The sequence below is a fragment of the Equus asinus genome, chromosome 2, assembly GCF_041296235.1.
Source record: "Equus asinus isolate D_3611 breed Donkey chromosome 2, EquAss-T2T_v2, whole genome shotgun sequence".
Lineage (NCBI taxonomy): Eukaryota > Metazoa > Chordata > Mammalia > Perissodactyla > Equidae > Equus > Equus asinus.
Window position 1 is genome coordinate 101331035 of NC_091791.1, and position 24476 is coordinate 101355510.

The 24476-nt window shown below is 43.9% G+C and overlaps 1 protein-coding gene across 4 annotated transcripts in view; it reads left to right on the plus strand.

Moving 5' to 3' along the window:
• The first annotated feature begins 1262 nt into the window (after positions 1–1262).
• Positions 1263–24476, plus strand: part of DET1 (DET1 partner of COP1 E3 ubiquitin ligase) — a 32313-nt gene continuing 9099 nt past the window's right edge. The window contains exons 1-6 of one of the 4 annotated variants that reach the window (XR_011497305.1): positions 1276–1407; positions 6719–7815; positions 10597–10784; positions 19034–19225; positions 22403–22712; positions 23835–23927. Coding sequence is in view for 3 of the 4 variants with exons in the window: in XM_014842543.3 (XP_014698029.3) it covers positions 6730–7815; positions 10597–10784; positions 19034–19225; positions 22403–22592 (1656 nt within the window). In the remaining variant the exon portion in view is untranslated. Of the gene's footprint in view, positions 1408–2180; positions 2677–3739; positions 3845–6718; positions 7816–10596; positions 10785–19033; positions 19226–22402; positions 23063–23834; positions 23928–24476 lie in introns of those variants that run through there. The other 3 variants (XM_014842543.3, XM_070495610.1, XM_070495613.1) reach the window with 3 other exon arrangements.

Here is a 24476-nt window from a genome sequence, read left to right on the forward strand (position 1 = left end):
TGGAGGAGAGAACCCTGGAAAAGGGCAGATGGAAATCCTGGGTCATAGTCTCAGCTCTGCCGCTTGTACAAGCATGAACTTGCCACAAGTCATGTCCCTCCTGGGGGTCTCAATCTCATCATCGTAGTAAGGGAGTTGATCTCGGGTTATTATAACACCAACAATTTACTGAGCATCTACCACATTCCAGGCTCTGTGCTTTGCACTTTAAGTAAATACCTCTCATTCTTTCAATAACCTTACAAGGCACGTACAATCTCCATTTCCCAGAGGAGGACATGGAGACGCTAAGTCAGTACCTGAGAACGCTGAGTCTGGAAATGTCAAGGCTGGGCCAAGGACCCACGCTGTTTCCTCTTAGCCATGCTATGTCTCCAAGTCACTATCCTTCCTGAACTCAGTTTGCTCATCTGTAAAAGCCAATAAACATTCCTTCCTCACAGAGTTGCTGTGAACCCTATGGGCAGAGCCATTCACTCACGGATTGAATCTTTATTGACAAACCCTGTTCTTGGTGAGGATAACAAGACAAAACCCCTGCTTTTTCGGGGTTTACATTCTAGTAGGGGGAAGGGCAACAGAACAAAGGAAGAAATTTGAACACACGCACCACACACACAAAACCCCGGGTAGTATCAGATAGCGATGAGCGCTATGAGAAATAGCGTGATGGCGTGGGATGAGAAGGGTCAGGGAAGTCCTCTGGAGAGGTGACATTTGCGCTGAGACCTTAACGATCCCAAAGAGTTTGAGGCGGGAAAACTTGGGGGCAGACTGCTCAGAGATAAGACAAAGCAAAGGCTTTCAAGGAGGAACCAGCTTGTAAGAACTGAATGAGATCACAGAAGTGGAAGTCAAGCAAATAAGGGTTGTGGGATTAATTCGGCGCAAGCAGCTTTTGCTGTGCATCCACTGTGTCGGCAAATGTTTTAGGCGAGTGTTTAGAGATGAATACAGCCCGGTACTCAAAGCGCTCACAGTCTAGGAGGAGACAGCAGGAAGCCGATAGTTTCTCAGCTGATGAAATGGCGCATCTAATCAAGAGTGAAAAATTAGTTCTTATTCGTTTTTGCAAACGTGCCCAGCAGGTGCTGAGACACTGCCATAAGGAGATCACGGAGGCGCCCAGGTTTCGCCGCCGGGTTGATTTTTCCTTTCAGCCACTGGGGCTCCGATTCCCTTCCGGGCACCAGGGTACGCTGCACCGTCTCTCAGGGCCGGCTGGTCGGCGCCGCGCTCTCCTCACTTCCCGTCTCGCTGCGCCGCACTTCCGGTGCCTAGCGGAAGCGGGGGCCTGCGGCCGCCGGCGCCGGGTCCTGAGGCATGGCGGGGGCGGGGCCGGGGTAGGCGCGCGCGGAGCAGGCCTGGGGGACCCTTTCCCCAGCCATGTGAGCCCGGACCGGACAGGTGAGGAAGTCTCCTTCCTTGGCCCAGCCTCCAAGCCCGTCAGGCCTTCCCCGAGGCCTCCTCGGGAGACCGCCATGGGGCTGCCCCCTCCCCGCATGACGCCGAGGGTCCCCAGCCCCCGCCCTCACTCCGAATTCTCTTCCCATGGAGGCCCCGCCCCAATGGGGCTTTTCTTTCCGGGGGCGCCCCCTTGGGCGTGTGTGCCCGCCCCTTGGTCTCCCCTTCCCGTTTTGGAAGCCGTGGCAAGGAGTTGAGGCATGTGTGCACCTGCTCCCGCGGGGAAACTGAGACCCAGCCAAGGGAAAAGGGCTTGCTTAGTAGCCCACAGTGAGCTAGTGGCCCCATGCAGCCGGGCTTTTTTCTTTCGTTCCGTGCATAACGTGCTGAAGGCGCACGGTGGGCCAGCCCCCGATCTGGGCTCTGAGAACACCGAGGTGACCGATGTTGACATGATTCCTTCGTGTCTGCAGAGTACGCTTCGGTCAGGGAGTCAGTCGTTAAACGCATCACCATGCAAGGAAACGTACATATTCACATTGTGACCGTTACTATGGAGAAGTCAGACAGAAGAAATAGTGGGGAGCTCTGTTTTGGATGGAACGGTCGGGGAAGACTTCCTCAAGGAAGCCGCACCTTGAGAAGTTATGCAGGGCCAAGGGAAATGCATTCTAGGTACAGGATGCCTGAGTTGGCAACGAATTTGGCATGAGGCAGGTCCAAGTTCAGGGAGGGTGGGCAGATACAGTGATGGGCATACAGAATGTCATGTTTGTGTAGGAGCTCACCATCGGGTGCCATAGGCATAACTAAAATGCAGAGACAAAGTTGCAAGTGTCAAAAGTAGTATGAAGGACAGGTGTGCTAATAAGTTGGTATTTTGTCTAATGGGGAGGTGAAGGAAGACTTCTCTAGGACGCCATGATTAGGCTGATATCTGAAATAGGACTTAACTCAGCAAAGTGAGAACAGCTTTCTTAGGTTGAAGTTAACAGCAAGTGCAAGTGCAAAGCTTCTGGGCCAGGAGGTAGGATGCCTCTTGAAGAAATGGTTAGAGTTCAGTGGGAAAAGAGGCTGGAGAGGCTGAGTGGAGACCTTTGAGCACCTGGTTGCCACGTTAAGGATCTTGATCCATATCATTAAGAGCAAAGGGACGATAATGATCTGTTTTAGTCCATAGGGGAAAGGACATCATGACAAAAGCATTTTGGGAAGATCCCTCTGGCTGTTGAGTGCTTTGGAGGTGGACAGGAGTGAAGTTAGGGAGACCAGGTAGGAAGCTGTTGCAGTAATGCAGATGTGAAATTATAAAACTTTGGATAAGAGTGCTGGCAGGTCGTGATGGAAAGAAGTGGAGGATTAGCGGACTGTTTGGGAGATAAAATCTCCAGTTTGGTGGCCGATCAGGTGTAGGGGCTGAGGGAAAGGTGTCTCAGATTTTTGGTTCCTGTTAGCAGGTGAGTAGCTGGGACATTCACTGGACTGGGGAAACTGGTAGAGGGCCAGCTTTTGGGGAAAATTAAGTTACTCTAACTCTCTTTTTATACTCACCCTGACTAGAATGGACTTTCATGACGTACTTTTTCTATATTTGAATTTTTATGAGCATGTATTATTTATATAATCAGAACAATAACAGAACAAGTTGAAAAAGACTTTTAGAATTCCACCATTTCTAAAAACTAAAATTGTGTGATATAAAATATTATGTGTGTGTATGTGTATATATGTATGAATGGAGAGGGAGAGAGAACACACTGAGGGAAGTGTTGGGAAGTTCAGTGAAGACTATCTGTACAGTTTGGAGCTGAAGCTAACAGGCCTTCATCTCTGTTCATCCCACTCCTCCTCTCACTCCACCCCAGTACTGGTGTCTTTCCCTTAAAAAGGCAAATCAGAATGAAAGATGGGACTGTTCAAAATGTACATGAATTTTCTTAGAATTAAGCATCTACCTTGCTTAAAACGGTCAGTGGCTCTTTCTGATTGGACAGCTGTAGTAAACTTTATCCGACTCAGTTGTATGCGGGTAGTCTGTTAGATGGGGTCTAATGCCTCTTCTTTCTCCCGTTGCTGGGCCTTCTCTGCTTCTTTCCTCGCAATCTGGTTTCCTTTGTGACTCTAGCCCCCATCTTCAGTTGGTGGCTGGGTGCCACTTGCAGAGCCGTCCTGGGCAGGGATTGAGTGAGGCGTTTTGTATGTTATTTGGTATTTTAAAATGCTTAAACTCTAACAGTGTGTTTTTTAGGCTGTATCAAAATAGCCACATCAAGAATGTCACTGTTACAAGGAGTAGCTGTGTGAAACTCAGTGCTGTATTTGTTGTTCAGATGTGGAGGAAATTGCTCACTAATCATGCAGAGGTCCTTTGAGAGAGCTCGGGAGAGAGATTTCCTTTAAACTGCAGTGCTCGGAAGCGCCTTGCTTCTTCCAGGCAACAGTTAAGTTTTTTATCTTATTTGCAGTGCAGTTTCTGTAACTGATGACATTTCTCTCTTTGTTCTGTCTGCTGAGAAAGTCAGGTCCAAATGACAGCCTTGCCGGTTCTGCAGGTCCTCATGCTGTGCATTTCTGTGTACCTCTGGCTTCATCTTACTGTCCTGTCTTTGTTTGCCCTTCACAATGATTGTTTACAAATAATACTTTAAACATATATGTAATTTAAAGGATGACAGTACAATGAATGCTGGTTTAAGAAAAAATGTACCCTTGGAGTTGCCATTGTGTCCCCAGATTCCCATTGCATTTCTGACTTCCTCAGAGGTAACCACTATTCTGAATTTTATGTTTATAATTCCTTTGCTTTTTGTAATTGTATACCGTATATATTCATATCCTTAAACTAGAAATTGTTTGTAGCTTGTGTAAGGGGAATCACACTGTGTGTATTCTGCAGCTTGCTTTCTTCGTTCACTATTGTGCTCTGAGATTCCTCTGTATTGTTGTTTGTAACTGTATTGCATTAATTCATTGCTCCTAAGATTCCACGGTGTGAATATGCCTGGATGAGTTTATCTGGTCTACTCTTGATGGGCATTTGCAGTGTTGTCAGTTTTTGCTGTTGCTAACAGTCCTGCTACAGACATTCTTGTTAAATATGTGCAGACTTTTTTCCAGATCAGGGTTTTTCAACTTTAGCACTGTTGACATTTTGGGCCAGATGTGAGGGCCTGTCCTGCTTACTGTAGGATGTTTGGCAGCATCCCTGGCTTCTATTTGCCAGACACCCGTAGCACCCCTCCTTCCCGAGTTATGACAACCAAAAATGTCTCCAGATATTACAAACTTGCCCCAGCTGGGAACCAGTGCCCAAGATTAGAGGTTGGCAGACTTTTTCTGCAAAGGGCCAGATAGTAAATTTGTTAGGCTTGTGGGCCACGTGGTCTTTGGTCTCAACTAATCAACTATGCCTTAGTGGGGCAAAAGCAGCCATTGGCAATGGGTAAATGAATGGATCTGGCTGTGTTCCGATAAAAACTTATTTACAGAAACAGGCAGGTAGGCTGGATTTGGCCTGAGGGCAGTAGTTTGCAGTCTCTCGCTCCAGTCTAGATCAGTAGAAATATATTTTATAGCCTCACCCAATACATATAACTCATATATGTAACTGAAACAAAAGTTTCACAGAACAGTGCTTGCCCTTACTATGTGTGATACAGTTTGGTATTTTCTGTTTGATTCCAGTTTTTAAAATGTCCATTAGTATATCCACTAAATTGATTTCAAGGCCCCATTAATGAGTGTGACTAACAGTTTGAGAAACTTGATTTGCCCAGTCATAGAGGTATGCACATCTGTAACTTGATTCAATAATATCTATACTTATATAAGGCCTTTCAAATCCCTTTTAGAAGGAGACAGAATATAAATAAATACACATTGTATGTATGCTTTTATTTCTAAAATATAGACTGAATCAGTCACTCCTTTGGTTAAAACCTGTGGTGGCTTGTGTGAGGTAGTGTACAAAGCATTTTCCAGTCTGGCTCCCGTCTGCTCTTCTAGGCTCTCTTGTGTCAGTCACTCTGTGCTTCCTGTGCTCTAACCACTTGGAATTATCCTGTTTCCCAAGTGTGCCGTGCCATGCTCTTTCCAAGTGTATTTTTTAAGCTGTATTCTTTCTGGAATGTTCCTCTTTTACTTTGTCTAGTAAATTTTTTATCCTTCAAGGCCCATGTCAAATGTTGCTCCATTCATCTATTTAACATATGAGCACTTCCCTAGGTCCTGGGGTTTCAGCAAGGAGTTAGACAAAGTCCCTGGGGTCTGGAATGGGGAGACAGATACTGAAAAGGTAGACCAGTAAGTTAGATAAGTTCAGAAAGGGCTGAAGAAAATAAAATAGGATAAAATGATAGATTGATGTGGATGGAAAAAGGCACTACTTTAGGTAAGATAGGGAAAAATTCTGAAGAGTTGCTATTTTAGCTGAGATTTGAATAATGAAAAAGAGGCAGCTCTTTTGGCACTTTAAAACCATTGTTCCGCTTCCTTCTGGCCTCCAGTTTCTCATGAAAATCCACAGTCATCTGAATGGTTGTTCCTCTGTAGGTAATATGTCGTTTACCTGGTTGCTTTCAGGAGTTTTACTTTTTCTCAGTTTGACTATGATGTGTCTGGGGATGGATATTTTTGGATTTATCATGTTTGGGGTTCTCTGAACTTCTTGAATCTCAGGTTACGTAAATGAGGGTTTATTTCTGGGCTCTCTGTTCTATTCCATTGCTGTATTGTCTGTCTTTATGCCAGTACCACACCTTCTTGGTTACTATGGCTTTGTACTATGTTTTGAAATCAGGAAGTCTGAGTCCTCCAACTTTGTTCTTCGTTTACAAAATTATTTTGGCTGTTCGGGGGTCCCTTGAGATTACATGTGCATTTTAGGTTGTTTTTTTCTATTTTTGCAAAAAATGCTGTTGTGATTTTGATAGGGATTACATTGAATTTATAGATTGTTTGGGGTGGTATGGACATCTTAACAGCCCAATAAATATCTTTTTTAATGAACGTGCATTGAATATGACTCTTGCACTGAGCGAACTGGGTGCAGTTCTAGGTTTATTCTGTTGAATATTCCCAACAGCTAAGCTTTGAAGGTCTTCCTAGTGGATTAGGTCCTTCCCTCAAACCTGTTTCTAGATTCAGAAATGTCAGGATCCCTTGCTGACTATAATCTGGGAAGGAGAAATGCTGATCATTGTCATCTTGGGAGCTCATAGGTCCAGAATATAAGAGAGAAATCTGTTTGACTTGTGTATATTTATGTTTTGGTAAATTTTCTTTTATTTTCTTGACTTCTGCTTTACCTTTCCAGGCAGAGATGTGATGATGGATCATCATGTTTCCACCATCAAACCTCGAAGAATCCAAAACCAAAACGTCATTCACCGCTTGGAACGCCGGCGGATCAGTTCAGGCAAGGTGGGCACCCACTGGCATCAGGTCCGAGAGTTCCACCAGAATGTCTTCCCCAACTTCACAGTCGTCAACGTTGAAAAGCCTCCTTGTTTCTTGCGTAAATTCTCACCTGATGGACGCTACTTTATTGCTTTCTCCTCAGACCAGACATCTCTCGAAATCTATGAGTACCAGGGCTGCCAGGCTGCCGAGGACCTACTGCAGGGCTATGAGGGGGAGATCTTGTCCAATGGCAATGACCAGCGGTCAGTCAACATCCGCGGCCGGCTCTTTGAGCGCTTCTTTGTCCTGCTGCACATTACCAACGTAGCGGCCAATGGCGAGCACCTGAACCGGGAGTGCAGCCTCTTCACTGACGACTGCCGGTGTGTCATCGTGGGCTCTGCAGCCTACCTTCCCGACGAGCCACACCCTCCTTTCTATGAGGTCTATCGGAACAGTGAATCTGTGACCCCCAACCCGCGGTCCCCTCTGGAGGACTATTCCCTCCACATCATTGACCTTCACACTGGCCGCTTATGTGACACACGTACCTTCAAGTGTGATAAAGTGGTCCTGTCACACAACCAAGGGCTGTACTTGTACAAAAACATCCTGGCCATCTTGTCGGTGCAGCAGCAGACCATCCATGTCTTCCAGGTGACTCCTGAAGGCACTTTCATTGATGTGAGGACCATTGGCCGCTTCTGCTATGAGGATGACCTCCTCACTGTGTCAGCGGTTTTCCCTGAGGTGCAGCGGGACAGTCAGACAGGCATGGCCAATCCTTTCAGAGATCCCTTCATCAACTCCCTGAAGCACCGGCTGCTTGTCTACTTGTGGCGCCGGGCAGAACAGGATGGCAGCGCAATGGCCAAGAGGCGCTTCTTCCAGTATTTTGACCAACTGCGGCAGCTGCGCATGTGGAAGATGCAGCTTCTGGATGAAAACCATCTGTTTATCAAGTACACCAGTGAGGACGTAGTAACCCTGCGGGTCACAGACCCGTCACAGGTGGGTGGTGCGCTCCTGCCCTCGACCCCTCCAACTCCTTGGCGAAATGGGCAGGTTTCTCTCTCGGCTCTAGCCAGCCTCTCAGAAGTACACATTTTAGACAGTCTTGATTTTTTGCTCCGGGAGGGCTCAGACTTAAGACAGCTCCGTTTTTCTCTGGCCACGTATTTGTGTTTGGACAAGTGGAAGCTAAATCTCAAGCCATTGACCTGTAGCTAGTCAACTCTGTGATTGTTGCCCCACTTCTTCTGCAGAACATTCTCGTTACCCTTGAGGTGGAAGCCCAAATGCTACACGGTCAAGGCTGGGACTGCCAGTGGATGACGCTGCCTTGATTCTGTACGACTGTGCTTGTTGGGCTGACTGCTTTAGTTCTGGCAGTGAGAATGAGCCCACCATACAAAAAAAATCCTCTAAGAATGTAGCCTGTCTTTCCTGCCAGATGGTTAATGTCAATATCCTTCTTCACCAGTCTTCTTTAGAAGACTACTAGTAGGTGAGTTCGTTTGACAGAGTTTTAAGTTGTGGACTTTACCTTGACCTTGCCCACATCTGGAACATAGGCTGTAGAGCGGTGAAAAGATCAGAAGGAAGCCAGAATTTCTGATCGCCCAAGCGAATTGTCAGGACTGCAGGGCCTGAGACTTTTTCAGTTTGGGTAGGGAAGTTTGGTAGGGAAGACTGGCATTTCTCAAATGGGAATGAGGTGCTGTTAAGAGCACAGAAGCTCTCAGCCTCTTGGCTTGAAACACCATGTTGAAATTCAGAGTAACTTGGGTGTTTCCCTCTGAGAAGCTCTCCACTTCAGGGTTGACCAGGTAAGAGACCTTCTTAGCTGTGCCTTTGCTCCTCGATTCTCCTGTTTCCAGATTGTCTCCTTAGATTCTAGTCGAAATTCAAAACAAAGAGCAAATCAGTAAACCCTGAAGTCAGCTGAGTCTGGTGTCTCCCGTTGACTTGCTTCTGATTCTACCCTTAAGAGAGACTGTACAGGGCATTGTCTCCTAAGACTGTACCAGCCATGGTGAACGTTTTCTAACATTTTTCTTGCGAATCATCGCTTGTGTATTACAAGGAAAAAAAAAAAAAGGAGGGAGTAATATAATTTGAGATCATTTTTTCTGGATTCTTTTTCTTCCCCATCAATGATGCGGTCACCCATTGAGCCATCATAGGTGAGCATCTAGTTCACCTTATGTGCCATAGGAGATTGGGGGTGAAGTCCTTGACTTCTGTGCCCTCCTCTCCTGTGTTTCCAAGTCAGCGTTGGAGGAAAGGCTAGTACATGTTTGTGTAATTCTATAGTCACATAATTAGGATGGATCCTGGTGAAGCCCTGATATGATCAAAGTGTTGTCCAGGTCTATAGAAAGGACATGAGCCAGTCTTTTATTTAGGCTTGAGCTATAATTACCTTTTTACTTTGGAGGGAATAAGTTGTCTGTGATTGCCACACTTGAGATTATCCTTTTTCCCTTTGCTAAAACATGCCCCACTTCTTTTTAGTAGCCACAATAAGCTAGAAACGTTACGAGGGCTCTGCTTTGCTTACAGAGTTTGTAACTTTACACCCAGTCTCTCTGCCCTAGTTGTCCTCCTCTCTCCTTCCCCAGTTTAATTTGATAGGTTCCAATAAGGTTAATGAGTGAAAAGTGCATCCAGACACAAAGCCTTGCTAATATTATGGATATTATTCTCAGGTTACCCTCCAGCCTCTTTAATTTACAGCCAAATTTAATTTCCAGGTGACCGCAAAAGTCTTGTAATATAAGCTCTGGGAAGGACTAATTACTAGTAAAACAGGTGGGCCGAATGGCTCCAGAAGTTGGTAATGAAGATTTAAACTCAATCAGAGAAGGGGAATACTAATCCTGGTGCTCTAAAAACTCCTAGAGTCCTGTCGGAAGCTTGCAAATTGGTTCACACTGCCACATTCACTGTGACAAAAACCATGGGTTCCTGGAGCTTCCTTGTTAGGCCAAGCAGAGCACTGGAGGTTTAAAGGAAGAGGGCTAGTCACCCAGGGGCCCATTCAGAAAAAGCAGGGACTCCGCCACCTATGGCATTTGAATGCTTTTCAGGTTCTCCCTCTGATCTTAATTGCTACAAATCTCAAATGTGTCTTATAATTGCTCTTGGCTGAAAGAATATTTGTGAAGAAAGAAATGGAAAATGCCTGTTTTTCGTTTGTTTGGCAGCAGTACCCTGCTTGGTTACAACTTGCCTGGGCAGTCTTAGGACACAATGTGCTTAAGGCATCTCTCTGCATATTAGAAATGTTAGGAGGGAAAATAAATGCCCCTAAATTGAACTTTCAGCTGTACATATACAAGAGAAAATAATTTGCCAATAGGCAGCTCCAGGCTTCAAATCGCTTTCTCAGCAGGCAGGAAAATTAAATCTGGCATTTTAGAAAAGTGTTTTTATCTCAGGCTGGTTTGGGGAGCAGGTAAGGAATAAACACTTAGAAGGAAAAATATTGAATTTGCACAATCTGGAATGAAAGATTGAAAACCTTTTATACATATATGCTGGCCAGCTCAGTAATTCTGGCAGCACAGATAGAGTGGGAAGTCTGGCAGTACCGAGGCCCTTGATTGATGAAGCCCCCTGGGGCTTCCTCTTGTCCCAGAATCCCCTGGAGCCATGTTTCTGCCCTGGTGCTGGAGCAGAGGTGTTTGCTTGTTTTACTTGGGTAACTTGGATTTTCAGCCATGTGATAAGTTTCCAAGGCCTGGCAGTATACCCAGCTGTCCCATAGCTCTCTCTTTTCCTCTGCAGGCATCTTTCTTTGTGGTGTATAATATGGTGACAACGGAGGTGATTGCTGTGTTTGAGAATACATCAGATGAACTCTTAGAGCTCTTTGAGAACTTCTGTGACCTCTTCCGTAATGCCACCCTGCACAGTGAAGTCCAGTTTCCCTGCTCAGCTTCCAGCAACAATTTTGCAAGACAGATCCAGCGCAGGTAAGCTGTTCCACCAGGCTTAACAGGCTTAATTTTTTTTTTTTTTTAAAATTCCCTGGTGTTAGGCCAATAGTCGTATCCCCTAGGAAACCTGCCCCTATTCTCCCTGCTCACCCAGCACTGGTTGGGTCTGCCTGTTGTAACCCCTTGCATCATCCTGAACTTCTCCTTTCTGCCTTGCAGCTCCTGTGGAATTTCTTGTGTGTTGTCTGTGATTCCTCCTAGACTGTGTTTTTGTTATTGTTGTATCCTCAGTGGTACACTGCCAAGCACTTATGTATTTGTTGAATGAATGACTAAAGAAATAACTTTAGCACTTTTGGTTAAACATGGTGTGTTGAACACACACATTTTATCTCTGGTCTGTCCCCAAACCCCATTAAAGTGAGAATAAAGGAATAAGAGGTATAAACTTATAAGAACAAAGAGAATGGGAGAGCAGACAGTGGAGACAGGACGTGACTGGAGACAGGAGATGTCAACTGAGTTTTGGAAGCTGAAAAGCCAGTGGATGAGTGATAACTGACTTGGCGTATCTCAGAGAACAAAAAAAGACTGCAGAGCTTAGCCATCAAGAAACAAGTTGCCTTGTACAGAGAACTCTGGAAAGGGTCAGAGAAATGGAGGCCCTCACTACCTCTGAAGTTAACCTCTGAGCTAGGCTGAAACCAGGAGGACTGAGTGAAGTTCTTGAAAGGAGAAATTAGACCCTCCAGCTCCCTTCTCTAAGCCTGCTCCCCCAAATAACCGTCTCTTCCCACCTCAGCAGACGGCTGGAGGTGTGTCCTCCAGAGAAGGTGAACCCTGCAGGCTCTGGCTCCACCTTCAAGAGGCATAGCTGAGAGTAGGGCTGAGATTTGCCATGCTGCAAACAAGAATTAAGTGAAAATTGACATACTGAAGGGTAAGACTCCTGTCCCCCTTGTCAGGTATGACATCCAGGCTTGTACTCGCCAGGCAGGAGGTTAGAGATTTTTCCCTAGAGAAAGTGACCAACCCAAAGAAGAGACCTTCAGGTCTTGACACTTGGAGTCCCTTCACAAAACACCAGGTCACCCCAAATTGATACCCACCAGTCAGCAAGGTCTTCCTCTAAAACAGAACTTCTAATAATTATACGAGGACATTATTGTGAAATGAATCATTACTTTGGGCCCAGGGCCCAAGCAAATCCTACTCTAGTCAGTCAGTGCCTCATCTACATACTAAATTGTAGTATGTAGGTTTTTTTTTTTAAAAGATTTTATTTTTTTTCCCTTTTTCTCCCCAAAGCCCCCTGGTACATAGTTGTGTGTTCTTCGTTGTGGGTCCTTCTAGTTGTAGCATGTGGGACACCGCCTCAGCATGGTTTGATGAGCAGTGCCATGTCCGCGCCCAGGATTCGAACCAACGAAACACTGGGCTGCCTGCAGTGGAGCATGCAAACTCAACCACTCGGCCACGGGGCCAGCCCCTAGTATGTAGGTTTCTGCATACTGAATTGTTCCCCAACCTGAGCCAGTTATGGAAAGTATCTGCTTTAGGTCCCAAGATAGATCAGACCAGAGTGAGTGGATGAATCAGAATAAGCGTTGCTGCTGCTGGGAACAATGAGCAAAGCAGGTATCTTAATGCAGTGGCAGCATATTTATACAAAAGGATAGTGCTCACTTAGAAATAGATAGATATTGATTTTCAGACAACTAACTTGCCTTTTCCTTTTTCTCTGGTTCACGCAAGTTTTCTGCCTTATTAGTATTTCTTATTAGCATGGAAGAATTTTTGGAACCAGAACATGGATCAGATTTTGCTTTTTTCATTTTGGAATGAATTTGCTTTTTTTAAACCTAGCTTTAAAATTAAGCAGATGATTCATTATCAACTAATAACAAAAGCTGGGTGTACTCAGTCAAAACATCAAAGAAGTCACTAGAAGGTAGGCTCCCAGGGGGCAAGGATTTGTGTCTGTTGTATTCACTGTCATAGCCACAGCACCTAGGCCAGTGGCTTTCATCTGGGAGGAACTCACTAGGTATGTGTTGGGTGAATGAAGTCATCCAGGAATTAGAGGAAGCTATGTTTTCTAAACATAACTTCAGAGATTGTAGGAAGCCCCAGGAGGAGAAAATAGAGGTTGAAGAGAAAGGTGGTCTTCCAGCTTTGTGATCCTCAACGTTTTGCTTTATACCACCAGAGATTTTGGAAAACTGTAGATAGCCTCACATTAATTAAGTTGATCTTTAAATTTTTTTACTAAGTAATGGCAGAGGATGCAATTTTCGTTGTATAGTAAACTTTGACATTTAAAAATAAAAGTATTACAACACTTGTTTTTTTCCAGCTTTATTGAGATATAATTGGCATATAACATTGTGTAAGTATAAGGTGTACAATGTAACACTTTGGAATGTAGCCGAGGGAATCTAAATACCATAGTAATTTGGTATTTAATATTTGATATAAAAAGTACTGAGCAAATTATTCTTATACTGTTTGAAATTTTACATTGTTTCTTCTTCTCAAATTCATATATCTATTCCATCTTCCCCACAGAATTATATCCTAATGTAACATTTTATTAATCATCTTATACTTGCTGCTTTGAAAATATAATGTATATATAAATTGAAATTATTTTTTTTCTTGTGAACACATGGCTCTAAATGCTCAATTTTACAGTCTCTAATAATCTTTCGGTAAAATAAATAAAAATGGATCCAGTATAGGTTAGAATAAATGTTTAAGGGAAAAAAAGGAAACCAAGGATCACGAGTCACTTAAGGAAAGCCTTTATCTTGAAAGATAGAGACCAAAATGAAACAGACAGTATAAAGAATAAAGAGACAACATTGCATTCACTGAAATAATTGAAGCTATAAAAATAAGAACATTCCTGTAATAGTGATATGTTTAGAAATGTAAACTTTGTTAGATATGCGTAGTTGAGGAACTCTGCAAGAAAGTAGAATAAAAAGATGAGTAGGAAAATGGGAGAGAAAGAGTAAAAAAAAATTAGAGGATTTGCTCAGGACGTCCAGTATTTATCTAATTCCAGAAGGGGCAGTGGAGAAAACGAAGGGGAGGAAATAATGTAGGACAGTTTTCCAGTACCGACGAGTATGAATTTCCAGATTGGCAAGGACCATCCAGTGATGGGCTGGAGCTGGCTTGTATGGGCTCATGAGAGCCAATTGTTAAACTTTCAGGAATTTTTTCAAGCTGATTGTTAAACATGGCCATTACTAAAACTTAATTATTTCCTAATTATTATTTCCTATTTTATTATTTATGCTCTTGAGGGTATTTGCATCTATTTTGTCTGTATTGTGAAAATACTATTTAGTGATGTGCTACTGCTCATCTCTTGACAACTCCACATTCAGTAATGTCACATTGCTGTCTTGAAATTGACCACAGCAGGAGGAATTACACCACAGAAATTGGCGAGCTTGGTATGTGTGGCGTTTTTCCCCTCAGAGAAATAATTGTTAAACCTTTATTAGCATATCACTTGCTCCATTAAGTACCCAGTGCAATCAATTAAGAAAAAGACTTATACTGAGATATATCATCATGAAATTTTAGAATATTGAGGATAAAGAGAAAATTGTAAAAACTTTCAGAAAGAACATACATTTCACATATAAAAAAAGTTATCAGAATGGCATCAGACTTAGCAATAACAACACTGAAAACTTGAAGCCATTAAAATCATGCCCTCAGAATTCTGTGAAAAAAATGATTTCCAAACTAGAATTCTACGTCCAAATAGTAGAGTGGAACAAAGACATTTTCAGACATGTAAGGTCTCAGAAAATTAACCCCCATTCTCCCTTTTCTGAGGAAGCTTCTGGAAGATGCTTCTGGCAGATGCCAAAAGAATGGTACAGGAAATAGAGTCTGACACTGGAGAGAAGCAAAGAGGACTCCGAGGATGATGGTGAAGGAAGGTTCTGGGATGACAGACCACCAGTTAGATGGGGGGAAGCAAGAGGGCACAGGTTTCCGAGAGGGATGTATCCAAGGAAATAGTAAAATCATTACATTATTAAATATTAATTAAAAATTTAATCATTAAATATTAAAATCTGGTGGGTTTGAGTGTATTAAGAAGAGATTGTCAGGCCTGGCCCCGTGCATAGTGGTTAAGTTAAGTGTGCTCTGCTTTGGCAGCCCAGGTTCGCAGGTTTGGATCCTTGGCGTGGACGTACACCACTTGTCAGCTGTGCCATGGTGATGACCCACCTACAAAATAGAGGAAGATTGGCACAGATGTTTGCTCAAGGCTAATCTTCCTCAAGCCAAAAAAGAAGAAAATTGGCAGCAGATGCTATGTTAGCGCGAATCTCCCTCACCAAAAAAACCAAAGGAAGACGAAATTGTCAGTTCTGTTCTAGCAGGGTTGTCAGCATTGGCCTCACTGAGAAGGTGATATTTGAGCAAATCTTTTGAAGGCGATCAGGGAGCAAGTCATGTGGAACGGGGGAAGAATACACCAAGCAAAGGGAGGATCAAATCGAAAGGTCCTGAGATAGATCTCGTGCATCTGAGGAAGCCCAGGGAGGTCAGAGTGGCTGGGCTGGAGTGAGCGGGAGGCAGAGCAAAGCTTTGGCTTTAGCCCTGGGGGTGATTTTGTAGTGTTTGAGCAGAGGAGTGGCGTGATCTCCCTTAGGTTCCAACAGAATTACTCTGGCTGTTGTGTTAATAATAGACTCTAGGAGGGTAGGGTGGCAGCAGGGACACCAGTTAGTAGACTGTTGCAATGATCCATAAATAAAATGATTGGGTTCTGTTTCCTGCCACTAGGATTTCGGTTCTTTTTTGTTCGCTTATGATATCCTCGGCACTTGGAAGATGGCCTGGCACATACTAGGCCTTAGTAATTATTCGTTGGTTGGGTAATGGTGCTTGGATCAGGGTAGTAACACTGGGGGCAGTGAGTTATTGTATTCTTAATGTAGTTTGGAGATGGAGCCCAAAAGATTAGAGGAGGCTGGGAAATGGGCTGTGAAAGAGCAAAGTCAAAGATGATTCTAACATTTTTGGCTTAATCAACTTGCAAGAGAGAGTTACCATGCAACTGTGATGGCGAAGCTTGTCGGCGGAGCAGGTTCGGGGAGAAGATGAGAAGTTCTTTGGAGAGGGTAGTTGTTTCTCTGAGGGAGGAGTGTCAGCTCTCCTGACAGGTCAAGTGTGATGAGGACTGATAACCAGCTATTGGAGTTAGCAACATGGAGACCATTGGTGACCTTGGTGAGAGTAATTTCAGTGAGATGGTGGGGGTGAAAGCCTGTTTGGGTGGGTATAAGAAAGAATGGGAAGAGAAGAATTAGAGACAGTACGTAAAGTGTTTTGAAGAGTTTATTGTAAAGTAGAGCTGAAAAATTGTGCATTAGCTGGAAGGGCAAGCGGTGTTAAGTTTTTGTTTTTGTTTTTGTTATTTTGAATGGGAGGAAAGATGGCATGTTGGTGTGCAGATGGGACTGATCCTGTAGATGGGGGAAATTGATGGTCTGGGAAAAGGAGGTGGGGAGAATGGGTTAAGTAAATGGGAGGGGGTGGGACCTAGTACCCAAGTGGAGGGATTGGCTTTACAAGGTGGCACACACAGCTATACAGGTACAGATGTGCTGATAGGAGCTTTGCAAAGATCTCTTCTCATTGCTTCTATTTTTCAGTAACAAAGTAACAGTGCCATTAGGGGATGGTGAGTATGGGGGTGGGGTGAAATGGTCATCAAAGAGAGTGGGAGACTCACTGACTGTGGAAATGTAGTCTGAGTGCCCTGCAACATTAAGGGCCCACACGAGGCTGATGGTTGTAAATTTAAAGTGAGCATTTTTGTATGTTTTTCTCCAGCCATAGAGAAAACTGAGTGGATACAGGCATGGAATAGGAAGAGTTGAGCTTACCTAGAGTTGTAGTTTTTCCAAGTAAGTACCACAGAGCAGAGCAGACAAGGTTGCTGAGGATGAGTGCAATGGAGTGATTTTCGTGACTGACTGTGGAGTTTAAGCTGGCTAAGGAAACAAGGAAGGACATGATGGGGGTGTAGGATGGCAAGAAGTTGGGAGAGTCAATGGATTGTAGGTCCCCTTGGGGTTTGAAGGGTTGTTGAAGCTGGGATGAGTAGAGGGGCTGAGCTGGAAAAATAAGAGAGAAGGTAGTTGGAGAGTGTGGCCCTCCACCCTGGGATTACACAGGGGTTGCAGTCATTGGTAATGGTGAGATTGAGAATGTGACTGTGGGAATGAGTGGCAGAGGCTGAGAGGAGGTGCAGGAACTAGGAGGTCATGGTGTTGGAAGGATCATCCAAGAATTTTGAAATCACCAGTAATGAAGAGAGGCTTGGCTGGACAGAGTGTCAATGAGCCAGAATTAAATGGATGAAGCCATCAGAGGGATGGCTTCTTTATCTTATAGTCAGTAGGGAGCATGGAGAGGGGAGGTGGTGGGTGCTGCTGGGGAAGAGGAACTGGTTCAACATACAGGTTGTCATGGAGGCTTTGGTTTGTGATCATCACAGAGCTGCGGGCCAGCCCCCATCATTTGAAACCACCTTTTGAAGCCAGTGAGCCGGCAGGGTTGGAGGGTATGTCATGAGATGGAGTACCAGATCTTGGCTGAAAAAGGGCTGAAAATCGAAGAGCCTGGGATGTTTGATTCCAGCTCAAATGAAAGGGAAAGAAATCAGTTCTATTTGGCCTAAGGTTTAATTTTGTGATTTACGCTGAGGCTGTGAAAATTAATGTCAAGAGGAGTAATGGAAAAGCAGTGTTGACGGCCAGGCTTTCTTCTGGGGGCTAAGTGTTAATGTCTGCTGAGCAGCCCAGGTCGACAGTGAGAACAAAAATCAAAACCCATGGAATCTGTCTTTCAGTCCCATCACAGTTAGGATCAGGCAGGTTTTTAACTTTATTAGTTTTTATTCCATTAGTTCCAGGGATGAGATGTTAGGTCATATTTTCCCCTCTTAACTAAAAAAAAAATTATTTTCGCTTTGATTGTTAAACCATATGATAGGCTGTGATATAGAGATTTTTAAAAATATACACTGAGAGTTGACATTCTTTCTAAGAAACTATAGGAAAGTGAAAAAAAGAAGAAGAATCCAAAATGTTATTATGGAAACACAACGATTACCATTTTGATGTATTTCTACCTGTCTGTCTTATAGGCATATACTTTTTTGTTTGTGTGTTTAATCATGCCATATAGGTAGAATGTAGCCTACTTCTTTTACTTAGCATTATGATAAACGTTTCCTCTCTTACCATATAATCTTTGAAAATTATAGTTTTCCATTAGGTTTTTAATTTTTCTGTCAGTTTTTCATCGTCATAAACAATGCTGTATTGAATGTGCACAGAGACTTTTCTGCATATAGGATTGCTTCCTTAGGGTAAATTGCCAGAATAGAAGTACTTGGTCAAAGGATATTAAATTTAGTATTTGTTACAATTGTGAGAAATAACTGCTTCATTATTAAAGATAAGTCAGGGGCCGGCCTGGTGGCGCAGCGTTTAAGTGGGCATGTTCTGCTTCAACAGCCCGGGGTTTGCGGGTTCGGATCCCGGGTGTGGACATGGACCAGCTTGTGAAGCTATGCTGTGGTAGGCGTCCCGCATATAAAGTAGAGGGAGGTGGGCACAGATGTTAGCTCAGGGCCAGTCTTCCTCAGCAAAAAGAGGAGGATTGGTGGCAGATGTTAGCTTAGGGCTAATCTTCCTCAAAAAAAAAAAAAAAAGGTATGTGACTTGTGTCCGAGTTACTCTTCTTCTAGATACTAATGTTTCTGCAGGAATATAGTAGCGAGCTCTCAAACTTTATTTAAATAAAGAATGAATAATTTGTCAAAAGGTTTAAAGTTGGCTCATAACTGATCCCAAGAAGAGTCAGAGAGAGGCTGCTTCTGAGAGTTCTCTGCTCTCTATAACTTTTCTAATGCGTCTAAGGCTGTTAATTTGGGAAAGTAAGTTTGAGTAGAAATAGCTGTCACAGATTGCTTATATTTATTTTAAACTTGTTTGTGGAGTCATTGTTAACTTTGCTGTAGTAACTTAATGTTCCCCATTGCTAATTCTGTTTTCTGCTTTTTGAGAGTATTTGTAGCTAGGCAGACTTGTGATGTGTGAGAGTGCTGACTTCATTCAGTGTCTCCATTTCTGTGTACAGAGTGAGTTGTTTTTAGACGTATGTTTGTGAATTTAAACCCAGGGCGGCTCTGTATGCCTGCTAACAGCACCTTCCTCACCGGTGCTTTATTGTAGGTTTAAAGACACTATTGTGAATGCCAAGTACGGAGGGCACACCGAGGCCGTGCGCCGGCTGCTCGGCCAGCTCCCCATCAGCGCCCAGTCTTACAGCGGCAGCCCCTACCTCGACTTGTCCCTCTTCAGCTACGATGACAAGTGGGTGTCGGTCATGGAGCGGCCCAAGACTTGTGGAGACCACCCCATCAGGTACTGGCCCTGCTTCAGCCGCGAGCCACCTCCGGCCTGACGATGGCTGCCTTCTCTCTCTCTGCCTCTTGGAGGTCACTTCACTGTGACTGCGTCCACTTGGGCTCAGGGAGAGGAGGGAAAGGGAAGGCTGCTTCTTTCATGTGCTGAGTGCTTTCCTGTGGGCACTAGTCTGATAAATTAACTAGTTCTCTGTGCTTCTCATCACAACACCAATTCAGATAAGTATTGTTCCCTTTTAAAGGTATCCAGGAAAGGAAACTGTTCTTTTCCATTTAATGATCTAATACCAATTCAAGCTAGTGTTTATAGTTGAGACTTCAGTTTTCTCTAGCTCAAACTATTTTCTCCCCCCATGTTACCTAGTAGAAAAGACAGCACGGAGAATTTGGGGAACAGGCAGGTTTTGGAGAAACTCATGCTTCCTCTCTTGGGGCGTTTGGAATGGAGATGACTGTATTATTGCTAGAAGCTTGAAACTCCCCTCTCACAAGCAGTCTCTCCCTCGCAGATGTCCGGTCCACAGACCTGCCTGTCTCTCCGTGTCGGGAGCCTGTGTTGTTCTATGTGTTGTCACGGGCACTGGCGGGACTGTCACTGGTGGGGTTATTTCAAGGGAGATGTGTTCCTGGAGCCCTGAGCCGGAGCGTGGAAGGTCTTTTTCATATAGAAACAGTAGTAGGTAGTGTTTCATAGTCCGGCTTCGTTGTGTAGTAAATAGGCTTAGGTAACATGTTTTGTACAGTTAATCACCATTCATAATATTGCCTTTGGGAAATTGCACTCAAGTTCCAAAAACCAGTTAAAATGTTTTTATTATGGAAAGTTTTAAACATATAAAACATGGAAGACGTAACGAACCTCAGTGTACCCATCACCCCGCTTCAACAGTTACCAGCTCATGGTCAGTGTTGTGGCATCTCTTTCCACTGCCACTACTCCCTCCATTCTGATTGCCATCCGGGATCACTTGGAAGCAAATCCCAGGTACACCACATTTTGCTTGTACGTATTTCAGTCTGAATTTCTAAAAGATAAAGACTTAAAAAATACAACTTGGTACCATTATGCTGTCTTAAGAAAATTAGCAATTTATTAAGCCCACAAAATATCTAGTCAGTTTTCACATTTCCCTATTGTCTTGTAAATATTCTTTTTAGTTTGTTCCAGTCAGGATCTAAATAAGGTTCATATGTTGCATTTGGTTACTATTCCCATAAGTCTTTTTTATTCTGTAGATTCTGCTTCTCTCTTATTTTCCTTGCAATGAAATTGTTGAAGAAACCGGGTCATTGGTCCTGTGGCGTTCCCCACATTCTAGATCTTGCCCTTGCACTCTTGGAGTGGCATTTACCACCTTCCTCATTCCCCAGTATCTCCTGTAAACTGGTAGGTAGATTTAGAAGCTCAAAGGCTCCCTGTAAGTCACAGGCCCTTTGTGCGTTGGGGACCACGTGGTAAGGTGAATGTGATTTTCACACATAAAAGCATGTAATGGGCCTCATTTGATATCATAATAAAGTAGCATGAGATACGTTTCTCTCCTTTCTGACTTCCCTGCCTTTCTCATTTGAAACGATTCATCTAAGTAACAAAATCTGTAAATGCCATTGTCCCGACTAAAGGGGTTTTTCTTGTAATTTGTATTTATTTTTAATTTAAAATAGGAGACGTAAGGATATTAAAGGGATTTGAAGAGCTAATGCCATTACTCTAACACTTTTATTGTATATTCCATTCTAGTCTTTGTCGATACGCATGTTTACATTTACATGGTTGTAATCATGGTTAGGGTAATACTGTGTCATCTGCTTTTATTTTATAAACACATTGTTACATAGTCCTCATAGTTAGAGTCCTAATGACAGCATATTATTCCATCCAGTAGATGTACCTAATTTGTTTAACCATTCTCCTATTACTAAGCATTTATTGTCTTTCTGGATTTTTACATTAGAGCTAATGCTGTAGTAGCCATCGTTATTCATATCACTATTTACTTGATTTAAGATAAATTCTGAGGATATAAATTCTTGGAAACGGGATTATTGAGTCAAAGGATTGTGAATATCTTTATATCTACTATATATTTGCTTTGCAAAAGAGAAATTATAGAGCTCTTCATTTGCTAGAACTTCCCCAATTTAGCCCCAACCCTGCTGATCATCTCTAGTTCCCAATACCACAGGGCACTTATTTTGTGTATGGGAAGAGGTATTGAAGTACTGGGATGGATGGAAGCATCTTTAGTCTTACGGTATTAAATGAAAAGTTAAAAACTTCTTAATGTTTTGTTTTTGTGTGTGAAAAAGAAGAACCTTCCAAAAGACTTTATTCTTAAAAATGATAAACTGAGGCGGCCCGGGGGTGGAGTGGTTAAATTCGCACGCTCGGCTTTGGTGGCTTGGTGTTCGCAGGTTCGGATCCTGGGTGCAGACCTAGCACTGCTCATCAAGCTGTGCTGTGGCGGTGTCCCACATAAAATAGAGGAGGATTGGCACAGATGTTAGCTCAGCGGCAGTCTTCCTCACAAAAAAAAGAAAAACTAAAATTGGGCCTAGATCTGCACTGTCCTCTGTGGAGGCCATGAGCCACCAGTGGCTGTTGAGCACTTACAGTGTGACTCGTCCAAGCTGAGATGTGCTCAAGTGTCAAATACACCTCAGGTTTCAAAGGCTTAGTACAAAAAAAGAATGTGAAGTATCTCAATATCTTTATGATGATTATAGGTTGAAATGCTAATATTTTGGATGCCAATATTGGGTTAAATAAAACATATTATTAAAATTAATTTCACCTTTTTCTTTTTACCTTTTTAATGTGGCTACTTGAAAATTTAAAATTACACTTGTTGCTTACTTTTCTTTTCTAGCCCTGGCCTTGACAATCTTGCGGTGGGTAGCTTCTGGAAAAGGGGAGGCTGTGGTTAAGGCTGTAACTAAGGGTCATCTTGGGAGAGAAGTGACTCAGGACAGCAGAGTACAATTCATAATCACCCTGCCTGTAAAATGAGCTGTGCAGACAAAGGTGATTTTCTAGTTCTGATAACCTGGTGCTGGTGTGAGAGGGGCTTTCATTAGTAAGGATGAAGATGAGTTGCCACATTTCCCTGATGTTCAGATTTCAAGATGGTGATGAATGTCTGTACTGTCCTCTTTCTCCCCTTGCTCTGTTTAGGTTCTATGCCCGGGACTCTGGTCTACTCAAGTTTGAGATCCAGGCGGGCTTGCTGGGCCGCCCCATCAACCACGCCGTGCGACGCCTTGTTGCCTTCACCTTCCATCCTTTCGAGCCTTTTGCTATTTCCGTGCAGAGGACTAATGCTGAGTATGTTGTCAACTTCCACATGCGACACTGCTGCACGTAGGTGCCTCACCAGAGCCAGGCTATCTGGGCTTCCAGGACTTCGCCCCCTTCATATCTCAGTGGACTGCCAAGCAAAAGCTCCTCACTACCAGCTGTGTGGTTCCAGACTCGTAAACCTCAGGTGGGAGAGCTGGAGAGAGGAGCGAGGGTGGCTCAGCTAATGGAGTTTTTTATTGTATACGAAAAACTACTGGTTGACTGAGAGGCCTCTTGCTTTTTCCTCTGGGAATGCCCAGCATTAATTAAGTCCATTTAGTTTTTGTTTTATTTTGCATTTTATTGACATGAAGATGAGAGCATTATGCCTTTACCCACTTCCTGTCACTTCTTTGGCATTATGGGCTGCAGCCTGAAGCAGGTAAATCTTGTTTACTCAATGAGAACTGTGTACGTCCTGTGCACTTAGCCAACAAGCAGGGCTATCTTTATAAGAAAAAAAATAAAGCCTTGGTATTTTCTTACTTAAATATATCCTGTTGGATGACTGCCTTATGTTCTGATCTCACCAAATCCATGGGTTCCAGGAAGGACTCTGAAAGGGACCAGAGGCCATGGATCCAGCAGCTGCTCTTGGGAGAACTGAGTGGTCTGTGCCAGAGTGGCAGACAGTTAGCTGCCAGGATTGTTTCCTTCCCTCGGGTTTTCTCCTGGAAATTGTTCCAGCTGGAGGAGCGGGGCATAATTGCACATGCTCATGTGGAAGCATGCTCCCATCTGCCCTGTCTATGTTGTGCAGGAGGAAGAGTGAGCAGTTCTCTGTGGCCAGAGCAGAAATAAACACTGTGTAGCACGTACTGTAATTTGGGTAGTGGGAGCTGGCAAGCTCCAGGTGTCCCGAAAGAGATCAGACTGGCTGTTCCTGGGTGGCTGAGCCATCACTGCTCTTCTGCAAACACCTGCTGGCCCCCAGCGAGCAACCTCTGTCACATCCTCAGCTCGTCCCCTCCAGAGGGCTTGTCAGGCTGTTTATGTTTCATCTTCATAATATCCCCACCATTTATGTAGTGAGCTTGGTTAGTAACATCTGACTTTGAAGGTAGCTTTGAAATGTTGGGTTTCAGAGCAGGCTGTGAAAGGAGCCGTGGGTGCACTCAGCTGGATCCTGTATCCCTCTAGTGTCCAGACTTGGCTTCCTTTGGGAACATAGAAATGTGACATGAGACACCAAGCCCCACCAAAAACAGTTCAGCTCATTTTATCATCTTCAATATTGAACAGCTAAATCCATTCTCATTCAACACAGGATTTGAGCACCTACTATGAGTCCGGTAGATGCTGTGCCACGATGTGAAGGATGAGGAAAGAAATGAAATAAAGAGAATTATAATGCAAAACGGTAAAAGCTCCAAAAGTATAAGTCTGGGAACGGTGGAGAGGGATGAAGGAAAGGCAGAGAAGGAAAGCTCCACTGGGGAAGGGACAGTGGAACTGGATAAATGGCAGTGTGTTGTGTGACCCAGGGCAGAGGACATTCCAAGGAGAGACCCAGCATGTGCAAGGACGTAGAGGCATGTACAGGGCTGTTGAGGTTGTGAGCGGCAGTCTGATATGGCCTCAGCAGGAGCTGGGAGGGGCAGGGAAATGTGACTGAATCATGAGGAGAAGTCTTGGGCATGGTGCTAGGGTTTTACACATGGAAGGGATAAGAGAATTCCACAAAGGTAACTTTCAGCAGTCTGAAGATCACTTGGAGGGAATCAAGATGAGAGAGAGGGGGCCCAGGCAAGTCAGCAGTGGGAATACGAAGGGGCATCACTGGGCATCTGGGGGAATGAAACAGTAGGTGTTCTCCTAGATTCTAAGTAGGCTGTGACAAAATCAAGGACCCAAAGCAGTCACGTGTTTGGGGGGCTGAACCACCCTTTTCTTGGAGAAGCGGTTTACC